At 44.7% G+C, this 14263-nt stretch overlaps 2 protein-coding genes across 2 annotated transcripts in view; one reads left to right on the top strand and one right to left on the bottom strand.

Annotated features, from left to right (window-relative positions):
* kcnq1.2 (potassium voltage-gated channel, KQT-like subfamily, member 1.2) overlaps nt 1-14263 on the top strand; it is a gene marked incomplete at both ends in the record, with an annotated part of 167417 nt that overhangs the window by 15332 nt on the left and 137822 nt on the right. Inside the window, 8 exons of the mRNA XM_080544662.1 lie at nt 377-467; nt 4931-5057; nt 5264-5342; nt 5465-5561; nt 7329-7469; nt 9639-9749; nt 12174-12269; nt 13764-13895. Of these exons, the coding sequence (XP_080400788.1) occupies nt 377-467; nt 4931-5057; nt 5264-5342; nt 5465-5561; nt 7329-7469; nt 9639-9749; nt 12174-12269; nt 13764-13895 (874 nt within the window). The remainder of the gene's footprint in view (nt 1-376; nt 468-4930; nt 5058-5263; nt 5343-5464; nt 5562-7328; nt 7470-9638; nt 9750-12173; nt 12270-13763; nt 13896-14263) is intronic.
* On the bottom strand, nt 10212-10541 carry LOC308170569 (parvalbumin beta 2-like; the record flags this gene model as incomplete). The annotated part of the gene is made up of 1 exon (XM_080545371.1): nt 10212-10541. One exon carries the CDS (start codon nt 10539-10541, stop codon nt 10212-10214), a length of 330 nt encoding a protein of 109 aa, XP_080401497.1.

Genomic DNA, 14263 nt, shown 5'->3' with positions numbered 1-14263 from the left:
TCTTCATGCTGTTGGTATCCAGTATGTCTATAATACAGGCCTTACCTTGTACACAGACATATGTACTCGTGTACACAAACACATACAACTGCACCAGGGTTCGGGACGGGTCAGTTGAATTTGAATTTAGTAAATCAGGAAGCATTGCTTTCGTAAATTCAAATCTCTTTCTGAATTGACTTCAATTGAATTGAATTGAAATCAAATGGATCCCAACCCTGGACAGATATTTTTTATTTTAATTAATATTTAGTCTTTTCTTAATATACTGTATTGTCAGTTAAATTCAAGTAGTTTTTTCTTACATTCCATTGTGAACAGACATCTACTCATTTGTATGGAGTGATAATAACAAACTATTGTTTCCCCTCCTCAGTTTCGTCATGGTCCTGGTGTGTCTTATCTTCAGCGTCCTGTCCACCATAGAGTTCTACGCCGACTTCGCCTCCGGAACTCTCTTCTGGATGGTGAGTGGATTTATGCTATGTTGGATTTCAAACCTTACTGACTTTGTATTCATTTGTGACTGTGTACTCTATAGGAATGCTCTGATTACTTGTATTTGGTACACTGTTATTTAGTACTGACCATTTTACACATTTCGTTGTATGGTACCTGTACTATATCAATGACAATAAAGACCATTCATTAATTCATTAATTCATTAATTCATTCATTCATTCAATTTTAATCATTAAGCAAGTAGAATAAGGACACTTGAACAGGCGTATATCTATAAGCCTCCAGCACATAAGGCTGTATATTCAATTAACTCCTATTATTATAATGGCAAATAAATGTATTCCTTCCTCAACAACACTCTGATGACCTCACTAAAAACTATTAAGCGATCCAGGGTTATTCAATTGAGTCTCACTGTAATTCTATAAACATCCACATGATGGCGATAGAACATCTTGGATTGGAAGAATAACCACCATCTTAAATTCAACTCAAAGGTAGATAAGCAATTACACAGCAACTTTACAGACATAATAGCATAATTCAGCTAAGAGACAACGTCCATCAGAAGTTCAGTACTATCCTGTAGCTATTCTCAGGAAACAGGGGAAAAAAAAAAAAAAAAAAAAAAAAGGTGTGAATGTTGAATACTATGTATTGGACATTATTAACTTCACTCTATTGCAGATCCTATTCGGTTTCTTGCTGGGAGATTGGTTGTGTTGGTTTGTTAGATTGTATACTGATATTGAAAGGCTGAGTGATCCAGTAAACCCAGTGCTGACATGTAAAGAAATACAACCCTTATTTGGAACCAGGACAAAGAGTTTGCATCATCCTTCCCTCACAGGCAGTCTCTAAACATAAACACACACACACACACACACACACACACACACACACACACACACACACACACACACACACACACACACACACACACCTCACCACGAGTGTGGGGGCATTGCGAGGACAGGAGTGTACACTGTGTTCTCTAAACTTTTGGCCAGTGCCCTTTGGAGGATCTACAGTAGTTATTCATTTATTTACACCCTGGAAGAAGAGCTCTCTGTTGCTTCATTACACTAGTAGAGAGCGAGATGGCACTACTTTGGTTCAAACCTACTGGGGTAGCAAAGAAGACATAGAGACCCGATGAGACATGATATTTCACAGTTATTGTAATAGTGCTTTGCTGTCCATTTTTGGTGCACCTGTGTGTGTGTGTGTGTCTGTGTGTTTGTGTATTGTGCGTGCGTGCGTGCATGTGTAGTGTCTGTGTGTCACGACAGGGATATTTGTCGTAGAGTAGCTATACTTAGCTAGTTCTAGGTTAGCTGACATTCATGAATCAGGGCTTGCTTGTTTTGGATGGCAGAGAGGACATTAGTCCTTGAGGATATTTGGCTTTCAAGGCGGCTGCCAAAATAAAGCTAGCCAGGCCCGGCAGGGTGCACAGACATCCATCACATGTCACTCTAGTCGCTCTCGTCTCTCCCCTCCTCTCCTCCTCTCCTCCTCTCCTCCTCCCCTCCTCCTCTCCTCCTCTCCTCCTCTCGTCTCTCCCCTCCTCCCCTCCTCCTCTCCTCCTCTCCCCTCCTCTCCTCCTCTCGTCTCTCCCCTCCTCTCCACTGCAGGTCCGCTCACATCACATCTGTTTGGCACCTCAAAGCCCCTTCCAAAAACTAGGTTCATATTGTAACTCATATTGTTCCATATAGAGCCTTAGAGGCTTTACCCTAACCCTATGCAGGGCCAGCATAAACCATACCGCGCTGGCTCTTGATTGACTTCTCTTTCACAATGTCCTTTCTAGCACTGCTCAGCAGCTTTTGATGATCCAGCCTAGCGCAACTCCGCTCAGCTCAGTTTGTTTTGGCTCCGTAGGGTATTCCACAGTTCCACATGGCCCAACCTGAACCTGTCCCTGCTCTCACGAAGTTAGCGCTACATACAGTACGACATCGTTCGTATATCACTTAAGCTATCCTCATTAAAAATAATAATCGTGGAACCAAATGTCCGACCTGGATTGTGCAAACATTAGTCACAACTGCCCATTCATAAGGTGTCTCTACTGTACAGCTGAACCAAACTAGGTTAGGAGAACACAGTCTCTGACCCTGGCATTAATGTCCTGGGAACCAAATCTAGTTAGTCTGGTTTGTATCCAAGTGTACAGTAGGTCTACAGTCTACTGTAGGTCTACCATCTGTAGGTTATGCAAGCGCCGCCATCCTTAATGGCTACCAGGTCGGCTGAGGTCGCCTTCCCACAGCCGTTCGGATGCAGTAAAAGGCCGTCCCTCTCGTAGCGGGGCAAAGATGAATCAGTCTAATCGTGACGTTAGAATTATATGGTTCTATCTCCATTTTTGTCAAAATTGAGTTTTTTTTACATAATCTGATCCATTGGGTGTTTATTAATGCCTGTGTGGTGTTATTTTTTAAAATGTTGACATTTTTGAGTTTGTAATTCATAAAATACAAAGGTTCCATCTCACAAAACATAATGGAATGTAAAAACGTTGACGCTCAATATCTCTGAACTACCCTAAACTGAGATAGAACCTTAAAATTCTAAGCTCAACGTAATCACATTTCAGTCTGATAATACTCTAGACTATGAATAAGCTCTGGCCCAGGTTGGCTTTATGAGATTACGGGACAGAAAATGTAAAGTGCCGGCCGTTTTTAACAAACATCCACTGTCGTTACCGGTTCACAACCTCCCTGTGAACCATTTTTAGGGAATCATTGTAATCCGACTCAATTCGCCAAATTAAGCAGATTTTTACTTTGAATTGTCATGAGTCATGACTATTATTTACACCATGAACCAAAAATGACTGTTTCTTTGGGATGTAAGAAGTAGCACTATTTCCTACATGATCACAGGTATAACTGTTCCACAGTTATAACTGTAGTACCATCATTAATTTGTGAATACCATATGAAATGGGACTCGCATTAAGTATTATCCAACTCACAGTCTCAACACTGACTGGTAATTTGTTAAATCTGTTTTTTTTATGTCCCCATTCAACTGTATCATGTGTATCTATATGGGGTTCCTTTAAATTTGACAAGCCATTACAAACGAAGAACCGTATCTCCCATCCTCTGAAACCTGAGGACAAGTCGGTTTGAGACAGGTGTGGGAAAATAGCCTTGGCTGTAAGGACATTGACACCTTTTAGACACAAATAACTATGAAGGGTACAATGTTATATAGACACAGTGCAGGGCAATGAAATTTGGTCTCTCACTCGCTCTCCTCAGCAAACATTTGGTCGGTCAAATCGAACTCAGCCAAAGGTTGTAGAAACCAAATGAACCTTCTCCCTCACCCCCCTGTCTATCAATCACAAAACTATTTATGTGAGGTAATTATGAATGCTGAATTTACATTACGGTGTGTTTTCCCTGTCCCTGTGAGATGCTATTGATAGGATATTGCAACTTGTGGCCGCCACAGTAGGTGAAGATGTCTTGAGGGTGAGTGACAGGTCATTGTTTTTGGGAGGGTAGTGATATGTTGTTGCAGCAAGGTCTGTGTTATCATGTTTCATGTTGGGGGGGCCGTGGAGCAGCCAGTTCAAGCAAGCAAAGGGATGGCCACCCATACGGGTAAGGCCATTTACTGAGGGTTAGGCGGCCAAATATTATGGAGACACGGTGGTCATGAAAAAGATCTCCGTCAGATAGACACGTCTTGTCACACGCACAGAACGACAGACACGGATATCAAGATATGCGGGTGCACACATACACACACACACACACACACACACACACACAATGTAGCACTGTCAAGTACTTAAAGTGACACAGATATGGTCGACATTCACAACAACCCAAACAGATGTGTGAAGATGAATAACTCCAACACGCCCCACCTGATTAGCATGTACGTGTCCACCGTGCATATCCTGCTGAGCGAAGTCACCAGGCTTCAATCACAGAGCCATTGACCCTGACTGAATATGCCCTGTCATCATCACAGATGTTATCAACGCTCGCTCTTTATCCTGGTGGGTGGGCTCATAGGAATGGCACCCTACCACCAGACCACCTTGGTCCCCCCTCCTCTCTCATTCAATACACCTGTCTACTCCCACCAATATGTTATCACGCACTAAGATCTCTGCTTGATTGCGCCGGACTCAGAATGCACTGTTCTGGGATTTACCCACTACCAGGCCGACCCGATAGCCATACTGTGCTGGCGTCAATATGTTCTTTTCACATTGTTCTTTCCAGTACTCTTAGTTAATGCAACTGTGTTGGATACGTAACCATGGATACGTATCCAGGCCGGAACAGTACAGCTCAGCTCTGCTCAGCTTGGTTTCGACTAGCGGGGTACGGGGGGGGTAATGAGTAGTCTTATTGGACTAATTTCATTGCTCTGGTTCAGTCCCAGTAGAGTCTTAACGGTTCCCTGTGCTTGTGTTTGTGGTCCACAGGAGATTGTGCTGGTACTGTTCTTCGGTACGGAGTACGTCATCCGTCTCTGGTCCGCTGGCTGCCGAAGCAAATACGTGGGGTTCAAGGGACGACTCCGCTTTATCAGGAAACCCATATCTATCATAGGTGCACCTCCTTTATTAGATTTCACAGCACGTTCGAATGCCATCAAAGGCTGCCGTTAAATGTTTTTTTCGTCCAATTAAATAATGACATTTCTTTGAGTGTTATATTTGAATGACCATTTTGATGAATGTAAGTGAAGTGAATGAGATGCCATTGTGTTGGAGCACACAGTACAGTACAGCTGGTCTCTGCTGTCTTTTCCACAGATTTGATTGTAGTCATAGCCTCGGTCATAGTGCTGAGTGTGGGCTCCAACGGCCAAGTGTTTGCCACATCTGCCATCAGGTAATGTGACATTTAATATCAGGTTTATTTATTTGTATAATATGTCATGGAGAGAACAGAGAATATACATATTTAATTGATTGTAAAATGTGATTGGTATTCCCATCCCATCCTCTGTGCAGGGGGATCCGCTTCCTCCAGATCCTGCGCATGCTGCATGTGGATCGACAGGGTGGCACCTGGAGGCTTCTGGGATCCGTAGTCTTCATCCATCGACAGGTGGGGATCACTTTAGTAAAGGATGTATAGTACAGTAGATTATGTTTCAAAGGTTTTTCAGGAACACAATGAATGATTTAAGTCATTGTACACCTATTAAGTACAGTATGTCCTCTCCTCAAATATTTGTCATATGTGTCCATCTTGTAAACAAGCGCACACATGGTTATTTGTGGGAGTGTGGGGGTGACTGAAAGGGAAGGGAATACGCCCCTACACTAATACAAATACTACCCCCCCATCCAAGTTTGCTAACACATTCTATGTATTTAATGAATGTAAAACTGTTGCTTATTATATTGAGTGGGTTCTTCATCACTTCAATTTTCGTAATAAGCCAAAAAAAATTGGAAAACATATTTTCAACAACAACAGTTGTTTTGCTCGATTGCCAGGTTTCATAATTCCCGACATGCGGACCTTTTCACCATGCCGTGTCACATTATGGCAGATAACAAGTGCAAGGTACATACAGCAGTAGATGAGTTGATTATGATTAGACATGGTCAGATGATGTGGCATTGGAAATGAAAAACAAAACCAAAAAACAGTGGGCATTTCTTCCCCTAATAAGGCTCTCCCTGGCTTGGTTCCTGTGGTCAGGTTGTTACCATTTCTTCCAGAGGATGCACTTCACTTCTCTGGCTGAGCCCAGGAGTTGCCCTCCTGCCTGCCAGCACACACACGCACACACACACACGCACACGCACACGCACACGCAAACACATACATGTGTACGCGCGCACGCACGCACACACACACACACACACACACACACACACACACACACACACACACACACATACACACACACACACACACACACACACACATACACACACACACACACACACACACATACACACACACACACACACACACACACGCACACGCACACGCACACACACACACACACACACACACACACATACACACACACACACACACACACACACACACACACACACACACACACATACACACACACACACACACACACACATACACACACACACACACACACACACACAGACATACACACACACACACACACACACACGCACACGCACACGCACACACACACACACACACACACACACACACACACACATACACACACACACACACACACACACACACACACACACACACACACGCACACGCACACACACACACCTGCCTGGTTATGAGCAGTCTGCCTGTGTGTTGTCCTCCGTGGTTCATTTATCAGCCCTGATTACTGCAGAGCCGGCGGTGCACAATCACAGATTCCTCTGATACAACCATAGAGACCTGGCTTTATAAGGAGAAGGAGAGCGGGGCGTACAGTAGTCAGGCTGATCGGCTTTCCCCTTCCTTTCTTTCCCTCCTTCCCCCTCATTCCGGTCCAGTTTCTGAATGTTCTTTTCCTAAGGTTCAGTCCTCTCTGTTCTTTCCTTGTCATTCTCACAACTGTGAGTTTGTAGTAAAGTACTTAGCCATGTTGTAATGTAATAGGAATACTGCTGACCTTTTAAAGGTGGAGTGTTAATGTTAGGTACACCTAAATAGCAAGAAAAAGTCTGAGATGCAGTCTTGAAGTATGCCCCCCCCCCCCCTCATCTTATGTGATGAGATCAAATAGTTTTGTTTTCATAAACACCTGCACCGCAATGCATAGGGAATCGGTATACCGTGCGGCCCATTGTCTCAGCTCTGTTTGTTGAACAGGCCTACACATTCTAATTTACACGTCTTGTTTTGATGTGTGTTTCCTCTGTGTGTCAGGAGCTGATCACCACGCTGTACATCGGCTTCCTGGGCCTGATCTTCTCCTCCTACTTTGTGTACCTGGCGGAGAAGGACGCCGTGGACGAGGAGGGCAGGACAGGCTTCACCAGCTACGCTGACGCCCTGTGGTGGGGCGTGGTAAGGCACCTTATGGTTATGATTCAACCCTGACTAGCACTCTGAAATGAGTTGTTTGAATATTAAGTCACACAAAGCTATTGTTGTCTGTTAAAACGTTTAAAAAAAAAAAGAAAATAGCTATGAAGTGACCATAATTCATAATGATTCTGGAGCTGGAATTCAGTGGTAAATGGGAGAGTCGGAGGGTATTGTGAAGTGCTGACCACCCCAGTGAAGTTGGGACCGACGGTTGAACCCAACACCCTATTCATTGTTCCATTTGTGGCGAACATGCGGAGTTACCGCAAATACTCAATTGCAGAGGGCCTAGTTGTTTTGGCTGTTCCCCTCCAATCCCGTGGCCCGGGTCAAGTTTCCACAGTTCAGCTAATTAAACTGTTGAATTGAAGGCACGGGGTAATGAGAAACCTATGGTAGTCTTGTGTGGGGGGGATCTGCGCACCACAAAAGACTGGTAATAAACCCTATTCACCTCTCTGCTCTCTTTGGGGCTGAAAGACCTTTTTTTAAGAGCACCCATTATAAAGTGTCAGTTCCTTTAATTAAAACTTGAATTGTGGGATTACTACCTGTTTTGTGATGAGGGTTAGAACCGGGGGCTCCTCAGGGCTCTATGGAAAGGGTGAAGAAAAGCTGTTCACAATCAAGACAAATCAATCGCAATAGGGGCTCTCTGCTCTCCTTTTGTTTTTGCAAGACTAAACTTGAGACTTGTGGATATGCCATGCCAATAGGTTGTGCGTGCGTGCGTGTGTGTGTGTGTGTGTGTGTGTGTGTGTGTGTGTGTGAGAGAGAGAGAGAGAGAGAGAGAGAGAGAGAGAGAGAGAGAGAGAGACATCATTATGTGTTTCCAAGTGTATTCCCTCCCTCCGATAGTTTTCCACAGTGGGATGTGCAGGTGCAGGGCACAGCTGTAGCCTAGGACGGGCCTACAGGCCTACAGGCCAATGGCATGAATCATATCCCCTTCTCTCTTTCCTTCTCTCGCTGCTGCAGCTACCCCATCCCAGCAGGAGACTATATGGGTGTTTGATCAGGAGCTCCACCATCTCTCTGTTCAACGAGAGAAAAAGAGAGAGACTGACTGACTGACTGACTGACTGACTGACTCACTGACTCACTGACTGACCGACCGACCGACACAGAAAGAGAGCGTGCACTGCAGCGATTACAATGTTGACTGTAAACCAAACAAAACAAACAAAACAGGTTTGGTAAAAACAAACAAAACAGGGCTTAGTGTGGTGATGCCACGCATACAATACGCTGTGCCCCAATGAGCTCACTGGAGATGGCGCGTTTGACCTTTGTGCAAAATAAAGTGGTTTTGCCCCACACTTTGAGTACCACCCTTACGGCTGGGGAGGCTTTGAATCAAATTGCGGGGTGTTGTTGAGTGGACTATTCCACACACTGATGTCAGGCCCTATTGTTTAGTCATCGGATTTGTTGGATAGGGATTAAATCCCCTTCCCCCCTCCCCCACTTCTCCTTTACTCCCAAATACCTTTTAAGTATCTCACCTTACATCACCCTCTTTATGTTTGAGCACAAGCACAGGGTCACATGGCACCCCATAGACACTCACTGTAAGCCAAGTGGGCTCTGAATGTGTCAGAATTGGCTCCGCTTTCCGAGTGGGTGTACATGCAAATGAAGGGGTATTTGTCGTCCTTGCCCCATACCACCCCCCCCTCCCCCCCCTCCACTCCGTGCGGAATTCCTACACTCACCCCGGATTACAGGCCTCTGGAAATCGTATTCCCATTGAGTTGAACTTCAAATGCTGAGTGGTGACAGAGAGGGAGTGAGGCCAATAAGTCTGATGAACTTGTCTTTATTATCTGCCCCGGGCCTTGTTATAGCCTACGCTGAAGGAGCTGTGAAAGAACTGTGTTAAATGACGCCTTTACCACCCCTAACACTTCATTATTATAAACCTTTAACAAATCACTTAGGCCTGTCTGGTACTGATAGATTATTCCAATTGAGAAGTGTAAAGAAAATACTGCATTCATTCTCTATATATACTGCTCATGTATAACATATTAAATACTAAAATAACCAATGTAAGTCTTCATGTTAGAACTGTAATTAGCATTAGCATTCGTAGCGCATCGTTTTTTCCCCCTAAGGTATTACCATGTCCACCATGTGTGTTTCCAGGTGACCGTGACCACCATCGGCTATGGGGACAAGGTTCCGCAGACGTGGATAGGGAAGGCCATCGCCTCCTGCTTCAGCGTCTTCGCCATCTCCTTCTTCGCCCTGCCCGCTGTAAGTAGCCCTCCTTTCTGCCTCTCCTCCCTTGGAGGGTTGGCGTGTGTCAAATGTGTTAGTGCTGGGGTGAAACCAAAAGAATACCGTCTGCACTGTGGCAAAACTGCACTGTGGCAGTCAATGACCCCCTGTCATACAATAGTAGTATCAGCAGGACCCCTCTGTGAGTGTAATGGTGTAATGTTTAGGAACCAAACATGAGGACATTGATTTAATCAAAATGTAAATTTATTTCCATATCAAGAAGTGCAAGGTAGATCTTAAAGGTTTGCAAGCGAACATGAAAATGTCTTTCAAAAAAGGGTTGAGGAGTAAACACGCTTTGGGGTTGCGTGGTTTACAGTCAGAGTCCGCTGCGACATTCCGGAATAAAATTTATATAAAAAATATAGTATTTTGATGATCCAGGATGATGGGGCCAGGATGATCTCTTCAACAGCATCAAAGTCCCATGATGGTTTAGGCCTTCACAAGGGCAGCGAACTCGTCAACTCCGATCATGCCGTCACCGTCAGCGTCGCCGGCCTTCAGGAAGGCCTTGGTCTCTGCGTCGGTCAGAGCCCTGGCACCAGGAGAGAAGACCTGGAGGAACAGCTTGAGCTCCTCCTCCTCAATGAAGCCACTCGCGTCCTGGTCAACGACGAAGAAAGCTTTCTTCACCTCCTCAGAGGTCTTGCCGGTCAGACCGCATGCGGCGAAGAAGTCTTTGTATTTGAAGGAGTCAGCAGCTGCGCAACCCTTGATGGCTGCGGCGATGTCAGCTTCCTTCAGAATACCGGCGAATGCCATTTTAAATGTTGCTTTTGGCGGGTTAGAGTTGGAGTAGAAGGCTGGGCGATCTCTGTTGAAGGCTGGATGAGGCAAGTGGCTCTCTGCCCCTTCATTTTATACCCCTGCCTTCAAGGTGTAAGGCACACCACATGCTTAGGTTCGTTTTTTGGAAAAATGTGTCTAGTAGTCAAATTGTGCTATATTTAAACTGTTCGAACAGGGATGCAGTCCTTATGTGAAACGCAAGAGGGGCATTTTTGGGCGTCAGGCTGCTCTACACGCTTCATGTTAACAGTAAAATGCCGGCAATGCGCTTTCTTAGTAATATGACTCCCCTTATCTGCTATGTGGCTCTTTAGGACCTGAGTGTGTAAAACCTGAGAGTTTGTGAAAAGTTAGGAGAATTAAAGCAGATACATTAGAGTACACATACAAATATTTGTTTATATGATTTATGATATGTAATAGTAATATGTATAGTAGTTGTCATGGTATAACTCATGCCCTATCTCCCACATGAAATGATCACATTTCCAAAAGTGAAAAGAAAATAATATGAATGAATAAATTAATCAAATAAATATAAGTAACATTTTATATAATATATGCTACAATATTTATGGAACTTTATACTTGTACTAAAGTCAATTAAAACATCATAGTCTTCAGATTATAATTCTGATGCCAGAATATGTTTTCTCACATGTGTCCATAAGATACATACTTATATGTACATACATACTAAATCATGGCCAGGGTTAGAAAATACAACTAGACATAATACAATATCCCAGCCAAGACACATGTCACTGCTGGTTGACATGACACAGCACAACTTTAGGAGGATAGAGGATGAGATCAGGAGTATCTTGAGGACAGTTGGCAGACATCCAATCTCAAAGGATTCCACCACGGGCTAGCAGAGAAGCAAAAGTGATGACATCCAGTTGCTGGAGAATCTCCTTAGCAACAGGCTACTACAACCACGCTGCACTAAGGAGTCTCTATTAGGAGACCTTTTCTGCCTTTTCTGAGACTACAGCTTCCTCCTCTGACTGGCTTGATTGGGGTGATCCGAGTCAGGCTGAGGGATGTTAAATCATACTGGGCTGTTCTTACTGTATATAATGTTTCAGATGTGTGTTTTAAATATAGTGGGGCCAGAAGTCAGTCAGTCATGGGCCAGACATGTGCGTTCAAGCCTGCCAAGGCACAATTGTATCTATCACACGTCTATAGTGTGCCTTACATATCCTCAAATGGATATGTTGAAGAACCAGAGGTTCAGAGGTTAACTGTATTAACCCGTGTTGCACACAAGAGGAAGTGAGATTTACTCTGCGTAAGGCACTGTCCCAAAAGTTTGTCAAACAGCTCTCATCCAAGCTTCCTCTCTCAGTCAGAACGTATCTTACAGTATGTGTTGACGTGTCCTGATATGGGTCGTAATTAGGGAAAGTGCTGGAGCTCGAGTAGGAATGAACTGCCAAATTTAAAAGACAGAATAAACATGGTGAATTCCAACACCATGCAGCTTATAAATATACGAAATATACAGAAATAACGATAGTATTGTTTTAATGAACTAAGCCAGATAAACCTGAGGGAACCTGGGAAACCATTTTTTTCACACTTTCTCTTTATTTCCAGGGAATTCTGGGCTCGGGCTTCGCTCTGAAGGTGCAGCAGAAACAGAGACAGAAGCATTTCAACAGACAGATCCCTGCAGCAGCCTCCCTCATACAAGTACTGACAGACAACACCAACCCCCCTGTCTGTCTCTCTGTCTATCTGTCTTTCTGTCTGCCTGCCTGTCTGTCTGTCTGTCTGTCTCTCTGTGTCTCTGCCTGCCTGCCTGCCTGCCTGTCTGTCTGTCTGTCTCTCTGTGTATCTGTCTTTCTGCCTGCCTGCCTGTCTGTCTGTCTGTCTGTCTCTCTGTGTCTCTGTCTTCCTGCCTGCCTGCCTGCCTGCCTGCCTGTCTGTCTGTCTGTCTGTCTGTCTCTCTGTCTCTCTGTCTTTCTGCCTGTCTGTCTGTCTGTCTGTCTGTCTGTCTCTCTGTGTCTCTGTCTTTCTGCCTGCCTGTCTGTCTGTCTGTCTCTCTGTGTCTCTGTCTTTCTGCCTGCCTGCCTGTCTGTCTGTCTGTCTCTCTGTGTCTCTGTCTTTCTGCCTGTCTGCCTGTCTGTCTGTCTGTCTGTCTCTCTGTCTCTCTGATTTTCTGCCTGTCTGCCTGCCTGCCTGTCTGTCTGTCTGTCTCTCTGTCTCTCTGTCTCTCTGTCTCTCTGTCTCTTTGCGTCTCTGCCTGCCTGCCTGCCTGCCTGCCTGCCTGTCTGTCTGTCTGTCTGTCTCTCTGTGTCTCTGTCTTTCTGCCTTGTCTGTCTGTCTGTCTGTCTGTCTCTCTGTGTCTCTGACTTTCTGCCTGCCTGCCTGTCTGTCTGTCTGTCTGTCTGTCTGACTGACTGAGACTCACAGTGACTGGCTAATGTTGGTTGACATTAAGATCCAGTACAGTCAGTCCGTCCCCCTCCCCTATCTGTACTCTTGGTATTAGTATGGTATGTAGAACATTGTCCACCAGTACATAGAGACCACAATGATGACACACAGGCCGACTGTAGGTGAACATTTAGGACCACGTCTGACGCACCCAGAGTTTGATTTACTGCTAGGCTCATGTAACGTCATGCTCGAGGACTTCAGAGACTAGTTTGAATTAAAACATGTCCAAGACCACTAAATCTCCTGAATTCAGACTTTTTTTTTTCTTTTTTTTTTTTAAAGAACATTTGTTCCTTCCACATCTTGCCAATGTAAGCTTCAAAAAGCAGTCCTAGTACAAACAGAGGAGTAGCAGTGTTTGTAGTCGGCACATTCCTCACTGTGTCCTGGAAAAGGTGAGCCGTCCCGTCCCAGACAGAGACGACAGGCAAACAGGTGGCCATTTTGTGCCAAGACTCCGGAGCCGCCTGCCCTGGGCATCACAAGGAACACATTTACCCAGGATACACAAAGCAGCCACGGCCGTTTACATAGAGGCCTCCTCATTGTCGCGTGGAGACATTTAGAAGCGTAGAGGTGCACAATGTACTGATGATGGTGGATAACCACAAATGGGTTTGAGAGGGTTTTTTTCTTTTCTGAACACACATTGTTGATCATGTTCAGGTTATCAGCTCATCCTCTGGTTTCACCCAGGTAAACCATGACTTGTTTATTGGTAAACCGTGATGTGTTTGTGTTTAGACGCTGTGGCGGTGCTACGCGGCAGAGAAACCCGGGGGCTGTCCGGCCACGTGGAAGATGTACTTCCTGTCAGGCGACTTCATCCCCACCTACAACTCTTCAACAACTGAAAACGCCAGCCCTAACTTCATGAAACTGGTGAACACCACAGCACTGCCTCTGTCATTTAATTCAGACACTTTTCCACTGTCTACATGCTAAAGTTAAGGTTTATGGCTGTTTTTCCCCTCATCCCTGGTTTGGAAAAAAGTAGCGCTAAATGTATATGCTACTGTTGTTTCATCAGTCAACAGCTACTAGATACTGTGTCTTCTCGATTTGTCTCTTGAAGCATCCTGCTTCAACTCTCCACTAAGATGTCAGAAGAGGTGCCCTCAGGAAAAGGCTGTTAGATTGTAACAGCTACTAGACATACAGTAGATTTGCAGACAGTCTGGCTGACAGACATAGTATTATCTCCTTTATTTGTTTGTTTTTTTACCTTGAAAACTGAGCTACAT

This window comes from Nansenia antarctica (genome assembly GCF_963989245.1).
Source record: "Nansenia antarctica genome assembly, chromosome: 14".
Classification (NCBI taxonomy): domain Eukaryota; kingdom Metazoa; phylum Chordata; class Actinopteri; order Argentiniformes; family Microstomatidae; genus Nansenia; species Nansenia antarctica.
The sequence above is the reverse complement of the archived record's forward strand: the minus strand, read 5'-3'. Positions and strand labels throughout refer to the sequence as shown.